Source organism: Trichechus manatus, unplaced genomic scaffold (assembly GCF_000243295.1).
Source record: "Trichechus manatus latirostris isolate Lorelei unplaced genomic scaffold, TriManLat1.0 scaffold00001, whole genome shotgun sequence".
NCBI classification, from domain to species: domain Eukaryota; kingdom Metazoa; phylum Chordata; class Mammalia; order Sirenia; family Trichechidae; genus Trichechus; species Trichechus manatus.
In genome coordinates, this window is record NW_004443937.1 from 36,738,146 (window position 1) to 36,754,966 (window position 16,821).

Consider the following 16,821-nt stretch of genomic DNA (forward strand, 5'->3'; position numbering starts at 1 on the left):
TCAGGCCCTTAAGTCTGGTCTTCTTACTAGAATTTGAGTTCTGCACCCCACCTTTCTCCTGCTCCATCAGGGACTCTCTGTTGTGTTTCCTGTCAGGGCAGTCACTGGTGGTAGCTGGCACTTAATCACTACTTTATCCTGCCTCCCACAAGTCAACTAATCAAAGCATCTCAAACTTGACAGTTTAAAACAGCAGTTCTCAAAAATTTGGTCCCAGGACCCCTTCGCTCTCTTAAAAATTACAAGGATACGCAAGAGCTTTTGTTTATCTGGGTTACAGCTAACAACACTCACAATATTAGAAATTAAAATTACCATGAAACATAACATGGAGGAATCTGGAAGGCATTATGATGAACGAATTCAGTCAGTCACAGAAGGATAAATACTGTGTAAGACCACTATTGTAAGAACTCAAGAAAAGGTTTAAACACAGAAGAAAACAGTCTTTGATGGTTACTAGGTTGGGGAGGGAGGGTGAAGGTTATTCATTAACTAGATAGTAGACAAGAATTATCTTAGGTGAAGGGAAGGACAGCACACACTACAGGGGAAGTCAGCACAACCGAACTAAACCAAAGCTAAGAAGTCTCCTAAATACAATCAAACACTTCAAGGGACAGAATAGCAGGGGTGGGGGTCTGGGAACCATGCTTTCAGGGGACATCTAGGTCAACTGGCATAACAAAGTTCATTAAGAAAATGTTCGGCATCCTACTTTGGTGAGTGGTGTCTGGGGTCTTAAAAGCTTGCAAGTGGCCATCTAAGATGCATCAATTGGTCCCAACCACCTGGAGTAAAGGAGAATGAAGAACACCAAAGACACAAGCAAAGCAGTAGCCCAAGAAACAGAAAGGGCCACATAAACCAGAGACTTCATCAGCTTAAGACAAGAACTAGATGGTACCCAGCTACTACCAATGACCGCCCTGACAGGGAACACAATGGAGAGTCCCTGATGGAGCAGGAGAAAAGTGGGGTGCACAACTCAAATTCTAGTAAAACCAGACTTAATGGAGACTGGAGGAACCCCGGAAAGCATGGCCCCTGGATTTTCTAACAGCCCAGAACTGAAACAATTTCCGAGGCCAACTCTTCAGACAAAGATTGGACTGGACTGTGGGACATAAAATGATACTCGTGAAGGGTGTGCTTCTTAGCTCAAGTAGATACATCAGACTAAACTGGCAGCTTCTGTCCGGAGGTGAGATTAGAAGGCAGAGAGGGGTAGGAGCTGGATGAATGGATGTGGGAAATCAGGGGTGGAAAGGAGGAGTGTGCTGTCACAGTACAGGGAGAGCAATTAGGGTTACATAACAATGTATGTATAAATTTTTGTATAAGAGACTAACTTGAAATGTAAACTTTCACTTAAACTACAACAGTAAGCAAAAAAAGAAATTAAAATTTTAAAATAATGATAACCTATTACTTATTAACATGAATATTACATTTTTATAAAAAATAACTATAGATACTTTAAAAGTTAGCAAGAAGAGTGGAATTGTTTACATCTTTAAATATGTAAAATCTCTTCGCTTTAATAAAAATAGCTAGATTCTCATATCTACTTCTGCATTCACACTACTGCAAAATGTTGCTTTGGTTGAAGTATATGAAGACAAGCCAGCATCACACAGAAAAGTAAAGATCCTATAGATTCCTTGAAATGGTTTCAGAGACCCTAGAAGTACTCACACAGCATTTTGAGAATAGCTGGTTTACGAGAAAAACAAAGTATCATCTAAAGAGATACTTCAAAAACTTACATAACAAACATGCTTCCCTAAAATAATCACCTGGAAATCTGATTCTGAATTCCAGATGAATTTTAAGATCAGAAAAGTTTGGAAAACACAAAATAACTCAAACATATATAGAATCCCAGTAATATAAAGACAACTTATATTTACCAAGATATAAATTTTTAGCCTCATTTTCATTAAGCATTGACAGATTTCTCCATATTCTAGGTAGAACAATCCTTTATTTCAAAGTTATGGAATGGTGTAAACTTTTCATGCACATATATCCCTGACTCTCAGTGAATTCAAAGTTACTATTTCATTCATAAAAGACCATGCTGTAAAACCCAAGCTTAGAAACCTGTCAAAATAAATCTTTGATCATATAAGATTATAACTTTTCAGATAAGGCGGTAAACTGCTTGTTGCCTCCCAATATCCATTCTGCCATTCTACCTTTATTAATATAACCCTTTGAATTTTAGCCGGGCATACTACCACCCAAATAAAGATTTCCCAATCCCTCCTGCAGCTAGGTGTGGACACAGGACCAGGTTTTGACCTACAGCATGTGACACATAGCATTTACAACTTCCAGGTTATTGCTCTTAAAGGGACAAGGCAAGAATGTATCATCTATGTAGTATTGTTTCCTCCAAAAAAATGTATAATACGTACATGAGTTGATACACACACACACACACGTATATATATATACACACAAGCACAGTCAATGTGTCACTTAATGTCCACAATACACTCCGTGAAATAGGATGTTAATGTGATTTGGACCTTGTGCGAACATGCCTAAATCGTGAGCAATAATATCCACTGGTTTTGCACCTTCATGTTGTATAATAACCTTTTGTTTCACTTCCAGACGGATACTTCTCCTTTGCCTCCTGCTGCTATCACTAGCACTGGTTTTGCTGTGTTTGGGAGCCATGATGCACTTCATGATAATATTTTCAAAATAAGAGTAAACAGACAGATAATGCTACGACACTCAAGAGATGCACGATACAGGAAACTTGATGCTGCCGCCCACAAGGTGAAGTATATACTGTTACATGGTCAACTTTTTATTGGTTAAGCAGGGATAGTTCACATTAAAATAACAACAGAAAGTACAGTACAGTGTACACGTAAGCCAGTAACACAGGCTTTAGTGGTTAAGAGCTCAGCTGCTAGATGGTGCCCGGCTACTACCACTGACTGCTCTGACCGGGATCACAAAAGAGGGTTCTGGACAGAGCTGGAGAACGATGTAGAGCATAATTCTAACTCACAAAAAAAGACCAGATTTACTGGCCTAAAGGAGACTGAAGAAGCCCCGAGAGTGTGGCCTCCAGACACCCTTTTAGCTCAGTGGTGAAATTACCTCCGAGGTTCACGGTTCAGCCTGGGAGTGGACAGCCCCGTAAAACCAAATGAGACTAACGAGGTACAGGAGTCCAGTGACAAGGGCTAGAAAGCAGAAGGGGACAAGGAAGCTGGTGATAGGGAACCCAAGGTTGAGTAAGGATATTGTTGATGTGTTGTGAGATTGTTAACCATTGTCATAGGGCAACATTTGTAGTAACTGTTAAATGTGAAACTATTTTGTTCTGTAAGCCTTCATCTTAAGTTGGAATAACAGCACAACCGAAGAGTGTAGTCAATGTCACTGAACTGTGCATGTAGAAATTTTTGAAATGGTGTATCTTTGGCTACGTGTATTTTCACCAAAAAAAAAAAAGGTTGAGAAGTTAGAGGGTTGATATGTTGTGGGGTTGTTAACCAATGTCATAAAACATGTGTACTTCTGTTTCATGAGAAACTATTTGTTCTGTAAGCCTTCACCTGAAGTACAATAAATAAATAAATAAAGTTAAAAAAAAGAAAGAGCTCAGCTGCTAACCAAAAGGTCATCAGCAGTTCGAATTCACCAGCCACTCCTTGGAAACCCTATGAGGGAAGTTCTACTTCATCCTAGAGGGTTTCTATGAGTCAGAATTGACTCAACGGCAACAGATTTACCAAGATATATGCATTATAGGTTATATATGTACTGTATCATCATACACCTGGCAGCGCAATCGCTTTGTATACAAGAGACATGAGATACACGTGTTGCGTTTGTGACGTCCAGTTACGTCACTACCACACGTTCTCCGGTCAGGATTTCTGAACCCTATTATAACTTTATGTGACCACAGATGTACATACAGTCAGATGTTGCCCAAACAGGTATTTTATACACATACACATAAACACACAGACATACACATATACACATAAACCTAAAACACACTGCCGCTGAGTCGATTCCAACTCACAGCTACCCTACAGTACCGAGTAGAACTGCCCTATAGGGTTTCCAAGGCTGTAATCTTTACGGAAGCAGACTGCCACATCTTTCTCCCACAGAGTGGCTAGCAGGTGGAACCGCTGACCTTTCAGTTAGCAGCTGTGGGCTTAACCACTGCACCACCAGGGCTCCTTATATATACAGAAAAGAGAAATGGGGAAGAGGGAAGGGGAGGAAATAAAGACAGCAAATATGGTAAAATGGTTTACAAGTGTTTGTTATACTACTATGGACCAATACACAACATCATGATAAATGGTAAAGAAACTGAAGTTGTCAAGGATTTCATTCTACTTGGATCAACAATCAATGTCCATGGAAGCAGCAGTCAAGAAATTAGAAGACGTATTGCATTGGGCAAATCTGTTGCAAAAGACCTCTTTATTTAAAGTTTTAAAAATCAAAGACGTCACTTTGATGACTAAGGTGCACTCGACCCAAGCCATGGTCTTTCAATCACTTCATATGCATGTGAAAGCTGGACAATAAAAAAGAAGACAAGAATTGACGTGTCTGAACTGTGATGCTGGCAAAGAATACTGAATATACCGTGGACTGCCAGAACAACAAATAAGTCAAAAAAGAAGTACAACCAGGATGCTCTTTAGAAGTCAGGACTGCAAGATTTTGTTCGCTTACTTTGGACACATCATCAGGAAAGACCAATTGCTAGAAAAAGGCATCATGTTTGATAAAATAGAGGGTTAGCAAAAATTAGGGAAACCTTCCATGAGACGGGTTGACACAAATGCCGCAACAATGGGCACAAACGTATCAAACAACATGGAGACGGCACAGAACCTAGCGGTGCTTCATTCTGTTCTAATGAGGTCATCATGAGCTGGCACCAACTTGACAGCAACTAACAGCGACATTATACTGTTCCTCTAACTTGTTTTTTATTATTATTATGATTTACGTGAAAGCTTACAGAGCAAATTAGTTTCTCATTAAACAGTTTATACACAAATTGTTTTGTGACATTGGTTGCCAACCCCATGACATATCAACACTCTCCCCTTCTCCACCCTAGGTTTCCTGTTTCCATTTGTCCAGTTTTCCCATCCCTTCCTGCCTTCTCATGTTTGCTTTCGGGCTTGTGTGCCCATTAGTCTCGCATACATGAATGAAGTATGAAGCATGACCCTCGCATGTGTTATTGTTGGCCCTATAGACCTGTCTAATCTTTGGCTGAAGGGTGAACCTCAGGAGTAAGTTCAGTACTAAATTAAAAGGGTGTCCAGGGGACTATTCCTCTAACTTTTCTGTAGGTTTAAAAACACTTAAAAAGTTGAGAGGAAAAACAAATTAAGCCTTAAAAAAAAAAAATTTCCAATGGCTAGTATGCAGACATGATGAGCAGCCATCTTATACCACAAAACAGATGGCATGTATTGAGAATGGCAGAGTGAGATAGGAGTCCAGGATGACTGTGGAGCCACCACACCAGCCTGAACTAACTGCCTTCCTAGACTGCTCACAAGAAAATAATAAACTTCTATCTGACTGAAGCCAGTATTATTTTGGGTCTCTGTAATAGCAGCTGAACTAATATGATAACCAGTATATCAGTCTCTTCGATCAAGCTATAATCAAGCTTAAAGCTATGAAAAACAAAATGCCAATATCTGTACAGTGATATCTTGATAATATACACAAAATAAGCACCAGTAGGATTTTTGCCACCCTTTTTCCATCATCCCCAAAACATAATTTTGTTTTAGATTTAAAATTACCCAATCTGTCCAATAGGAATCAACAGAATGATTCCCTAGTTGAGTTGGAAAGATACTGGTGATACGCAGTACATTACAAGAAACAGAAGTTATGGTGTATGTAGCAAGGTGGTCTGAGCTGAGGAGTTGGGAATTCCAGCTGGTAAGGCTAAAGGGGAAATAAAGATGTTGAGATAAATTTAGGCAAAAGAATTCAGGAAGACTTAACTGGTGGACTAAGGGTAACTAGACAGAAACACAAGCACAGAGTAATAAAGATCGGATGTAAAAAGGAGAATGGTAAGGATGAGAGCACAGTCTCACTGTAGGAGTGCTAAGCTGTGCTTGTGTTACAAATAAAAAAACAGCATCTAAGCTCAACCATGAAAATAAGTTAACTAGGCAAAACAAGTAAGGGGAAAGGGCATAGCATTCTTGGAAAAGACAAAAATATGCCTGGGTGCCCTGTAATGGTGACAGGTTACCCACGATTCAATTGAGAAAAGCTCTGAGAATCAACCTGTGCTCACCTAAGATTCTGGGATAAAACTGGTCTGGTATAGATAAATGGTTATCCTGTGGGAGAGGGAAGATGGTTGGTTGTGACTGAAACGGGATATGAGGGAAATTTCTGGGGCAGTGGTAATACTGTTTCTTGATCTATGTGGTAATTACATGGGTATGTTCACTTTGTGAAAATTCATCAAACTACAGGCTTAGGATTTGTGCACTTTTCTGTACGTATGTTATACTTCAATAAAAAGGTTTATTTATTTTTAAAAGTGGAAAAAATGACCTAATATCACAGTATCAGGCCCAGGCTGGGCCTTGGTTTAAGACTACAACTTACCCAAGATATAAACTAAATTATACTAGTGGAAAACTTGACCAATGAAATACTCTTCTCAAAAAAACAGTAAAGTTTAGACGCAAATGTCCATGTTTCACATCATTTATCCTAGTAAAAACAAAAAACATAAAACATTTGTGAAGGATTAACTGGATAGAAGGATGTCCCAGATCATCTCCAGACTGGGATTATATAAATTCGTAAGAGAATCAGGGGGCAGTAACACCAAAGAAGCCTTTGCAAAATCTGGGGGCCTAAGGTTCAGGGGGCCGCCAAGGCTTTAACCCTCAAATCACTGAACTATGTCAAGCTACTCTTAAGTGCTACTAGTTCACAAGGGAATTTAAGGGCCATTACTAGTACCCTGTACTTCCTCCTATCCTAACACTCACTGTTTAATGGCCTAACTTCCCTGCTAGATTATAAACTCCATTAAGGCAGGGATGAGCAAGGCTATACCCCCAGAACATACCTGTGTCTGGGGTATGGCAGGTGCCTGATAAATATCTGCAGAACAGATGGTTCAATGAGACAGCGCCATAACAAATAACTACACACAACACATTTCAATTAAAACAATAATCTTAGTGAAGATCAGCTGCTGAAGCTATGATCACCCAGCTTAAGAGGGAAAGAGATAAAGAAAGGTTAAACAAAAGGGAAACAATCCTTCACAACTGCCTTTATCCTTCTCAGAGGAATAAACAGGAACTTTGCTAGGATAAGGTAAACTGTAGTGACTTCTCCAGACTCCACCATGCTGAGTCAAGGGGGAATAAGCAGTGACTCAAAAAAGCAGAAATGGGGAAGAAAGGAGTCAATTCTGGTAACTGCTCTACAAAAAAGTCATAAAAGTTGCCCTTCACCCTAAACTAGAGCTGAAACACTCCATTCAATACATAAAGCTATTTTATGGCCCCAAATATTAAAAAATATTTATCAATTTATTAATTCATTTTTAAAAGAACAAAGGAAATCAGTAATCAGAATGAAATCTATGACTCACACTGTATGTTAAGGATAAACTGTCCTTTTTATATAATTGACTTGAAATTCTTTTCAGCAAGAGACGGAATATAAACTATATGTACATACGTATATGCCATATAAAAGATTGTAAGCAAAATCAAATCTAATAAGCCTGACTGCCAGAAAGTACTTTTGATACTGATGATTCACATACAAAGCTGTGTATCTTTAAAAAAAAGAAATCAATTTAGGGTTGAGGGAATAGCCAGGACTAGTCACACACTGACTATTCAGTGTGTCAGGACATTAACTGTAAAAGGGACTAACACTGGGGCATGCCCCAAACGCTAGGCATTCATTTTTACATTCATTATCTCCCTCAGTACCTCCAACGACACTCTCAGGATATCATTTTCCCCTTTACAGTGGAGGAAAACGAGACTCAGAGGGTTAAAGAAATTCACCAAACATCAACTAGCAAGTGTTCAAAAACCCAAAGTTTATGCTCTTTTTATTAGGTTGAAATTCTGTCTAAGAAATTGATAGGTCATAACTTTTAAAAAGAAAACATTCTTCAATGATGTCTCCATTCTTGTAAAATCTAGGCCCTAGAGGTTCACAGAGTCCCTAGATGATGCCAACGGTTAACGCATCTGGTAGTAGACCACAGTGCCTTGGAAGAAAGGTCGGCAAGCTGCTTCCAAAAAAATCAGCCACTGACCACCCTATGGAGCACAGTTCTACTCTGACACACATGCGTCGTCGTGAGTCAGCATCAACTTGGCAACAACTGGTTTTACTGGTTCTGAGATGTACAGAAGGTGATCTCAAATTATAGAAATAACAACCTACTGCAAAACACCTTCTTCATAGTCTGTCTCAGTCTGTAAGTGCCACTGAAACCCGTTTAGCATCGCAACAACACAAGCCTACAGTGACAGACGAGTGGTGGCTGCACATGAGGTCCATTGGCTGGAACTGAACCCGGGTCTCCCACATGGAAGGTGAGAATTCTAGCACTGAACCACTGTTGCCCCCACGACGCAGAACCAGGCAGCGTTTCATTCCATTGTGCATGGGGTCGCCATGAGTAGGAACCGACTCCACAGCCGCTAACAACAACATGAAGTGCTAAGAGTTCACAAGAGGCAAAACATCTCCAACGTGTGTGTAAAGGCAGCAAATAACCCCATGCATTGCAAAAAAGGAAATTAAGGAAAACAAATTATGGTCCATAAAATTATATTTATGAAGTCTTTAATAATCTGGCGAATTGTTTATGAGAATCTTTATGAATAAAAGCAGAACCCTGTAACAGACGGGTTTGGGGACTGCTGCCCAGTCCAGGCTTTGGAAGTGACCCCTCCTCTGTTGCAGGGGTGAGCCTAAGTGGCCATTGCTGTAACTGTGACCCTGACTCCTGACCACAGCTGAATGAACAGGAGTGGTGCCCATGCTGAGCCAATCAGATACTCCAGAATTTGAATCAAGCTTCAGCCTGGCTCTGGAATAGAAAAATAGTCGGGCTAAAATCACTACCATGGTAACTCAAAGTCAAGTGGAAGTTATGGGATGGCACAGACTTGAGGCTCTTGCAGTGGAAGCCACCCTCAGCATGGAGAATGGAACAGACCAGCAAAGACAAGCAGAGACAAAAGACTACACAGCTCCAGATAAAAAGACAAAGGCAAAAGCCTGGGGCTTTCCAAATCCCCTGAGGCTTCTGCCTGCTTCCTACAACTGGGTTCCAGAAAACTGCCTGGAATCTTTGTAATAAATCTCCCTTTACTTAAATTTATTTGAGAGGGTTTCTGTTCCCAACAATCAAATTAATCCTTGATAGACACAAAATTAAATAAACAAACAAAAAAGTGTTAACCAAAATGGAAAATATTAAAAGCGGTTGCCTATTAGTAGCAGAACCAAGCGATGTTTTCTGGTGTTTATAATTTTCTTTTCTTGCCAAATTTTCAACAATGAGCATGTTATTACTCAATCAGAAAAAATAAATAAATAAACCCCAACTCTGAAAAAATGAGGCAATTTTGGGTTCAGATAATGAAGGTTTTACTATATAAATCAGGTTATTTCAGAGCTAGAAGTGACAAAGGGTAGATAAAATCCAGGGGATTTCATACTTTGTTCCAGAGGACACTTGGATTCTGTGGTGATGCCTCAGGGCCACCTCAGGGGAAAAGAAGCTGAGCACACCCCCTAGTCAACACCTCTTGTGGTCTCTTCCCAGCTCACAGACCTCCCTAACTTCCCCACCACTTAGGACAGGGCCCCTGGCAGACACTTCATGCGACACAGATTACTTCCCCATCCACCCAGGTCTTCAGCTGATTTGCATCAGAGTGGGAATCTGCTCCAACCAGACTGGGTACCTTCCTCAGGTGTTATCAATGAGACAGACCCACTCTCTTCAAGTGGCTGGAGAGGCAGTTTCCCCATCATACAGCTCAGAAGAGAGGAAATCAGTTTTAGAGGGCATGAAGCATGAACGAGACCTGCCAAAAAGAACATAACAAGAGGCTTACCCAGTTCTGGGCTCTACCCACTTTCTGAAGTCCCACTATATTTGTGACTTGAAACACCTTGATGTTTAAACTTACAGTAAATTCCCCATTTCAACCAGAGTAACTATCGAGGTTCCATATTAGATTTGTTTTTATGCAGAGGAAAAAAAGTTCCCCAGCATAAAAAAAATAAAAAAACTGATTCTAGTGCATCAGCTTCATTTCACAAGTGAGAAAACTAAGGCCCAAAATCTCCAACTTCACGAAACAAAAGTTAGGAGTTTACTCCATAGAAAGTTTCTAGAAAATCAGTGTTTCAAAACAGACTTACGTAGGTGTTACTATGTCCCAGGCACTGTTTCAAAGGCTTTGCTAACAGTGTTACCTAATCCTCACAATAATGTCATGAAATAAGTACTGTTATCCCATTACAGGAGGAGGCCTGGTGGCAAAGTGGTTAAAGGGCTTGGCTGCTAAGCTTAAGGCTGGCAATTTGAACCCACCAGCCGCTCCATAGGAGAAAGATGTGGCAGTTTGCTTCTTGAAAGATCTAAAAAAAAAAAAAAAAAAAAACCCACTGCCGTCAAGTCAATTCCAACTCAGCAACCGCGCAGGACAGAGCAGAACTGCCTCGCAGAGTTTCCAAGGAGCGGATGGTGGATTCGAACTGCCAACCTTTTGGTTAGCAGCTGAACTCAACCACTATGCCACCAGGGTTTCCTCTTGAAAGATTACAGCCTTGGAAATCCTAGGGGCCGTTCTACTCTGTCCCACAGGATCACTACAAGTTGAGTCGACTCAATGGCAATGGGTATCCTGTTAGAGAGGAAGAATGTGAGATTCAGACAAACTAAGTAAGTTGCCTAGGGTCACAAAGATTCAAACCTAGGCAGCCCAGCTCTAAAGTCTGAGTTCTCAATCACTCTCCTACACCACACCCACCTAACAACAACAATAATACTGCCTCTTCAGTAGGGGTTTAAATAAGTGGCATTGTTTACCCATTTGTTAAAAATCTACAAATACGTACTTTCTGTCATGGCAGAACAGCCTCTTAAGTACCTCTCAAGCCTAAGATTCAATGACTGCCTTTTTCATAATACAGGTGCGTTCCAGGATATTAGTGTCCAAACTTAGTGTGTACCTATTCTTTAATTAATTTCCTTTTTTCCCCACGGTTGTGTATTACAGGAGTAGGAATAAGGCTACTTCTCCCAACACAATTACACACTCACCTTGTCCCGTCCCAGCCACTCTTCCTGTCAATTTCCCTAATATGTAATAATACACAAGTGAAATACATTTTCAACTTTTTTATTATATTAATTATTAATCTGTGTTCCTTTTTTATTCATTTTAAAAGTGGCAAAGCACAACATTCTACATTTCTCTATCAGGAAAACAAAATTAAGTTGTTTTGCATCTTAACATTTTTATCTTTCCTTGGATCCTTTATCAGGGAATCTTCCCCATTCTCATCCTCTTGTTAGTTGCCATGGAGTTGGCTCCAACTCACAGCCACCTTATGTGTAACAGAATGAAACGTTGCCTGCTCCGGCGCCATCTTCATGGTTCTTGGTATGTTTCGAGTCCACTGTTGAGGCTATTATTGTCATTTCATCTCAGTGAGGGTTTCCCTTGTTTTTCACTGGCCCTCTACTTTACCAAATATGATGTCCTTCTCTAACAACTGGTCCTTCTTGATGATATGACCAAAGTAAGCAAGCTGAAATCTTACCATAATCACTTCTAAGGAACATTCTGGTTGTACTTCTTCTAAGACTGATTTGTTTGTTCTTCCAGTAGTCCACGGTATAGTTAATATTCTTTGCCAACACCACAGTTCAAACACATCAATTCTTCTTCTGTCCTCCTTTTTCATTATCCAACTTTCTCATGCATACGACGCAACTGAAAAAGACCATGGCTTGGGCCAGGCGCACCTTATTCATCAGAGTTACATTTTTGCTTTTTAAAACTTTAAAGAGGCCTTTTGCAGATCTGCCCAACGTGATACATCGTTTGATTTCTTGACTGCTGCTTCCACGGACGTTGATTATTGAGCCAAGTAGAATGAAATCTTTGCCAACTTCAATTTTTTCTCCATTTATCACGTTGTCTATCAGTCATTGCGAGAATTTTCATTTTCTTCACGTTCTGGTGTAATCCATACTGAAGGGTTTCATCAGTAAGTGCTTCAAGCTGTCTTCATTTTCGGCAAGCAAGGTTGTGTCATCTGCGTACCCCAGGTTGTTAGTGAATCTTCCTCCAATCCTGATGCCGTGTCCTTCTTCACCTACTCCGGCTTCTCGGGTTATTTTGTTCAGCACACAGACTGAATAAGTAAGGTGAAAGGATATAATGCCTTCTTCATCCTATACCTTCTAGAGTGGACTTGCTAAAATCAAATCATTCTTTAAATTTGGGGATGATGGAATAGAGGATCCATGGATTACCTCAGACAGTCCAGGGAAGTATATACATAATTTTGTATTAGTAAGCATTTTTTCTAATGAAGAGAGTTCATGGAGTTCATCATATTTTTTAAAAGGTTCAGGATGCAAAAACAGTTAAGAAGTACTGACTTAAACTCTGTACAGTAGCATATACTGTGGGAAATCAAATTCAAAATATTCCTTTCAATGATTCACATTTTTGCAGCACCTCAATTATGGAGTATTCTGTTTATTTAATCAGAAAAATATGCTCATATTATAATTTAAAAAAAAGCAAAAAACCCATTGCCGTCAAGTTGATTCCGACTCATAACAACCCTGTAGGAGAGAGTAGAAATGCTCCATAGGGTTTCCAAGGAGCGGCTGCTGGATTCAAATTGCCAACCTTTTGGTTAGCAGCGGAGTTCTTAACCACTATGCTACCAGGGCTCCTATGTTATAATGAACACCTCAGATAATGACAGAGATAAAAAGGATCTCTTTTAGTTATTCAAAAATGGTTTAATGATAGACGTATAGATCAATGGAAGAAAATTGACAACCCAAAATAAATCCATGCATCTATGGACAACTGATCTTTGACAAGGGTGCTAAGTCCATTCAGTGAGGAAGCAATAGTATTTTCAACAAATAGTACTGGCAAAACTGCATTTCCACATGTCGAAAAATCAAGCAGGACCCATATCTCACACCATACACAAAAACTAATTCAAAATGGATCAAGAGCCTAAATGTTAAAACCAAAACTATAAACAAGGAAACTTAGGGGCAAAGCTATGGGACTTAGTTTTCTTTAATGATAGACTGTTAAATACAACAGAAGTATGAGCAACAGAAGACAAAATAAATAACCAGGATCTCATAAAAATTAAATACTGCATTCACCAAAAGACTTTATCAAGGCTAAAAAGACAACCTACAGACTGGGAAAAACCCTTTTGGAACCACGTATCTGATAAGGATCTAATATCTAAAATATATACAAAACTTCTACAACTTAATAACAAAAAGACAAATAACCTAATCAAAAAATGGGCGAAGACATGAACAGACACATCTCCAAAGAGGAGATTCAACCAGCTAACAAATAATGAAAAGATGCACATCATCACTAGCCATTACAGAGATGCAAATCAAAACTACAATGAGATACCACCTCACCCCTATTAGAATGGCAATGATTAAAAAAAAAAAACAAAAACAAAACCAGAAAACAACAAATGTTGGCCAGGATGTGGGGAGATAGGAACCCTTATCCACTGCTGGTGGGAATGTAAAACCACTGCAGAAAACAATATAGGGATTCCTCAAAAAAAACAGAAATAGAACTTCCAGATAATCCAAAAATTCCACTCTCCCAGGTATATACCCTAGGTACCTGAAAGTGAAGACATGAAAGACACATGTACTGCAATGTCCACTGCAGCACTATTCACAACAGCAAAAAGACAGCAACAATCCAAGTGCCCTTCAGCCGATGAATGGATAAATAAAAGGTGGTACATACATGCTTAAAGAAAAAGGAAGACCTGACACATGCTACAAACTGGATGAACCCTGAAGACACTATGCTAAGTGACATAAATCAATCATGAAAGGAAAAATATTGCACCGTCTCACTTATATAAAATGACAAGAATAGCTAAATATATAAGAACTTATGGTTACTACTGGTTACCAGGACTGTGGGGGGGGGGGGTAGAAATCATTCTATTAGAAGTACTGAATGTTTGTCTGTGGTGATGGGAAAACTGGCATCACATAAGCATAATGATTATAGAACTTGAACGTTGCAACTGATACCACTAAGCTGTACGCTAGAAAATTTTTTTAAAAGGGGGGGTGAAATGACAAATAAAATGTTACATTTAATTTTACAAGAAAAAAACAGCAAAAACAAAAAAAGGCTGCAGCTGTTGATACTACTTAGATACAAATAAACACCTCATGGGGTTAGTTTTCTTGCTTCAGATATTTGTGGTGGTGGTTTCATGGGCCTGTCCAGTCAATTGGCCTAATATTAAGAATTCTGGCTCTTATTTCTAGTTCTTAAAAGCTTATGAATGGCCATCCTGGAGCAACAGAGAAATAAGGAGATCCAAAAATGGGGAAGGAAATGGTTTACAGGTCTAATTGCCTCCATGAGACCAGAAGAAATGGATGGTGCCCAGCTATCATTACTGAACCTTTTGATCAGGGACCCAATAGATGGATCTTGATCAAAAGGAGGAAAATTGTGCCACAAACTTCAAATTCCTAGTGGAAATCAGACTTACTGGACACACTGAGACTCGCAGGACCCTCGAGTCTATTTGCTGGAAACAACTTTCAAACCTTGAGCCAAAACTATTCTATGAAGTTATCTTTAAACTAAACAAAAATTTAGCTCCATAAATAATGTCTGCTTTGAGCATTGAGCCCTATGTAAGAATTACATACATGAGATTGAAATGAAAACAATAAGCACCCATGAGAACTTTAATGAGCAGACTGTATATGCTAAGAGTGGTGAAAAAATAGGCCCAGAACCAGTGAGAATGGTTGCACGATGTGAACTATGTAACCACCGTCAATGAACTACATGTAAAAATTGCTGAATGGGTGTATGTTTTGTTGTGTATATCTTCTCTCACACACACATACACACACACATACACACACACAAATGCAGTCAAATACAACAACCCAATCCTATGCTTTCTGGTTAAACTGTATTTTACTGTACATATAACTTCATGTTAACACGTCAATGTAAGTGATGAACGGCTTATAAATCTCTTCTCCAAAGTCTTTAGAACTCTTGTTCCTACCTCAATAAAATAAAGAATTGTTCATGAATTCACTTATGATATTAACAAGTATTTAATGAACACTACTATGTGCCAGGCACTGCATTTGGGGCAATCTGCTTCTGTGATTAATTCTTGGTTCTCCTCTAAATTGTAGTCTCAGTCCACAAAGATATGGTTAGAGCATATAGTTCATATCTGTATGTCCAGCAACTAGCATAATGCCTAGATCTTAGTGATAACATTTACTGAACTGCGTAATGATAAAACAGGAAGGCAGGCTAAATATAAATGCAGTAACTTCGCATTAAGAAAAACCTCCCTGGCCAATTTTCTCAGCTAGCTCAAGCCACTAATGTCAGAATGAGAGGGTTAGTTAAAATCTGTCACTGCTAGCGAAACAAAAAAGTCTTCTAAACATACTTTCTTCTCATCATGTTTATCTTGGACACACACAAGAAAAGCAAGCACGCTCTTAAGCTACATAAAGGATCCTAAACAACGTCAAGAACAGCTTATACTTGAAGGCCTTTCAATAAAGTGCCATACAGATAGACAAATTTACACATTCACAGACTATTTTCCCTACATTCATCTTGACACTGGCTTTCAGGCTTACTGTCCCAGAAGCAACAGCAAGAAGTAACAGAAATGAGGAACAAGAGAAAGTGCATGCTGAGAATAAGCACTTGGGCTGTCTGAGTGAAATGTTCCATGAGTTACTGCAAATTACCAAAACAGTCTGTGTCTAGAAAGCTGGTTGCACAAGGTTTGGCTACTGCAATTCACCGTATGTCACGGGCATTGTTCCCTTCTTGAAAGTCCCAAACAAACATCCTGCCTGCAGCCTTCTCCGGGTGCCGCTAACCCTTGTGTCATATTCCTTAAGTCCGGGTTTAAAAAAAAAAACAGAACGTTGACAAGTATTTAGGAGGGGCCTAGGGAGAACTTTTCACCCCTAGCCGCAGCCCACGATCCTCCCACGGGACCTACCAATAGACCCGCAGCCCGGCCTGACTGGCGGAGGGGAGGCCGGCCACGCCCGGATGCGCGGCAGCCCAGGTCCAGGCCGGCCGTCCCGGCGCGGGGACCGGACGCGGGGGCAAGGTGCAGCCGGGCCTCACCTCCACGGCCTGGCCCAGCTCCAGGTCGAAGCCCACCACACACACGCAGTGCAGCCAGGCAGAGAAGCCGTCCCAGCGCAGCAGGCCCCGGCCGCGGCCCTCTTCCTCCTCCTCCTCCTCTGGCGCGGCTCCCGTCGCCACCACGGCCGGAGGCTCGTTCTCCACGGCCGCCGCCACCGCCTCGTCCAACGGCCCGCGGGACCTGGGCCCCGACCCGGCCGGGCCCCGCAGTGCCATCCGCCGCCCCCTCGCTATTCGCGCCGCCTACACAGAGGACCGCGGCGCTGAGCGCGCTCGGCTTTGC

General features: G+C 40.5%; 1 protein-coding gene across 6 annotated transcripts in view; it reads right to left on the bottom strand.

Moving 5' to 3' along the window:
• Window positions 1–16,784, bottom strand: part of DENND6A (DENN domain containing 6A) — an 80,517-nt gene extending 63,733 nt beyond the window's left edge. For 3 of the 6 annotated variants that reach the window (XM_023727521.1, XM_004368637.2, XM_023727516.1), the window contains exon 1: window positions 16,518–16,784. In XM_023727521.1, the coding sequence (XP_023583289.1) occupies window positions 16,518–16,754 (237 nt within the window). In that variant the 5' untranslated portion in view covers window positions 16,755–16,784. Of the gene's footprint in view, window positions 1–16,386 lie in introns of all 6 variants that reach the window. The other 3 variants (XM_023727536.1, XM_023727530.1, XM_023727533.1) reach the window with 2 other exon arrangements.
• Window positions 16,785–16,821: the final 37 nt, after the last annotated feature.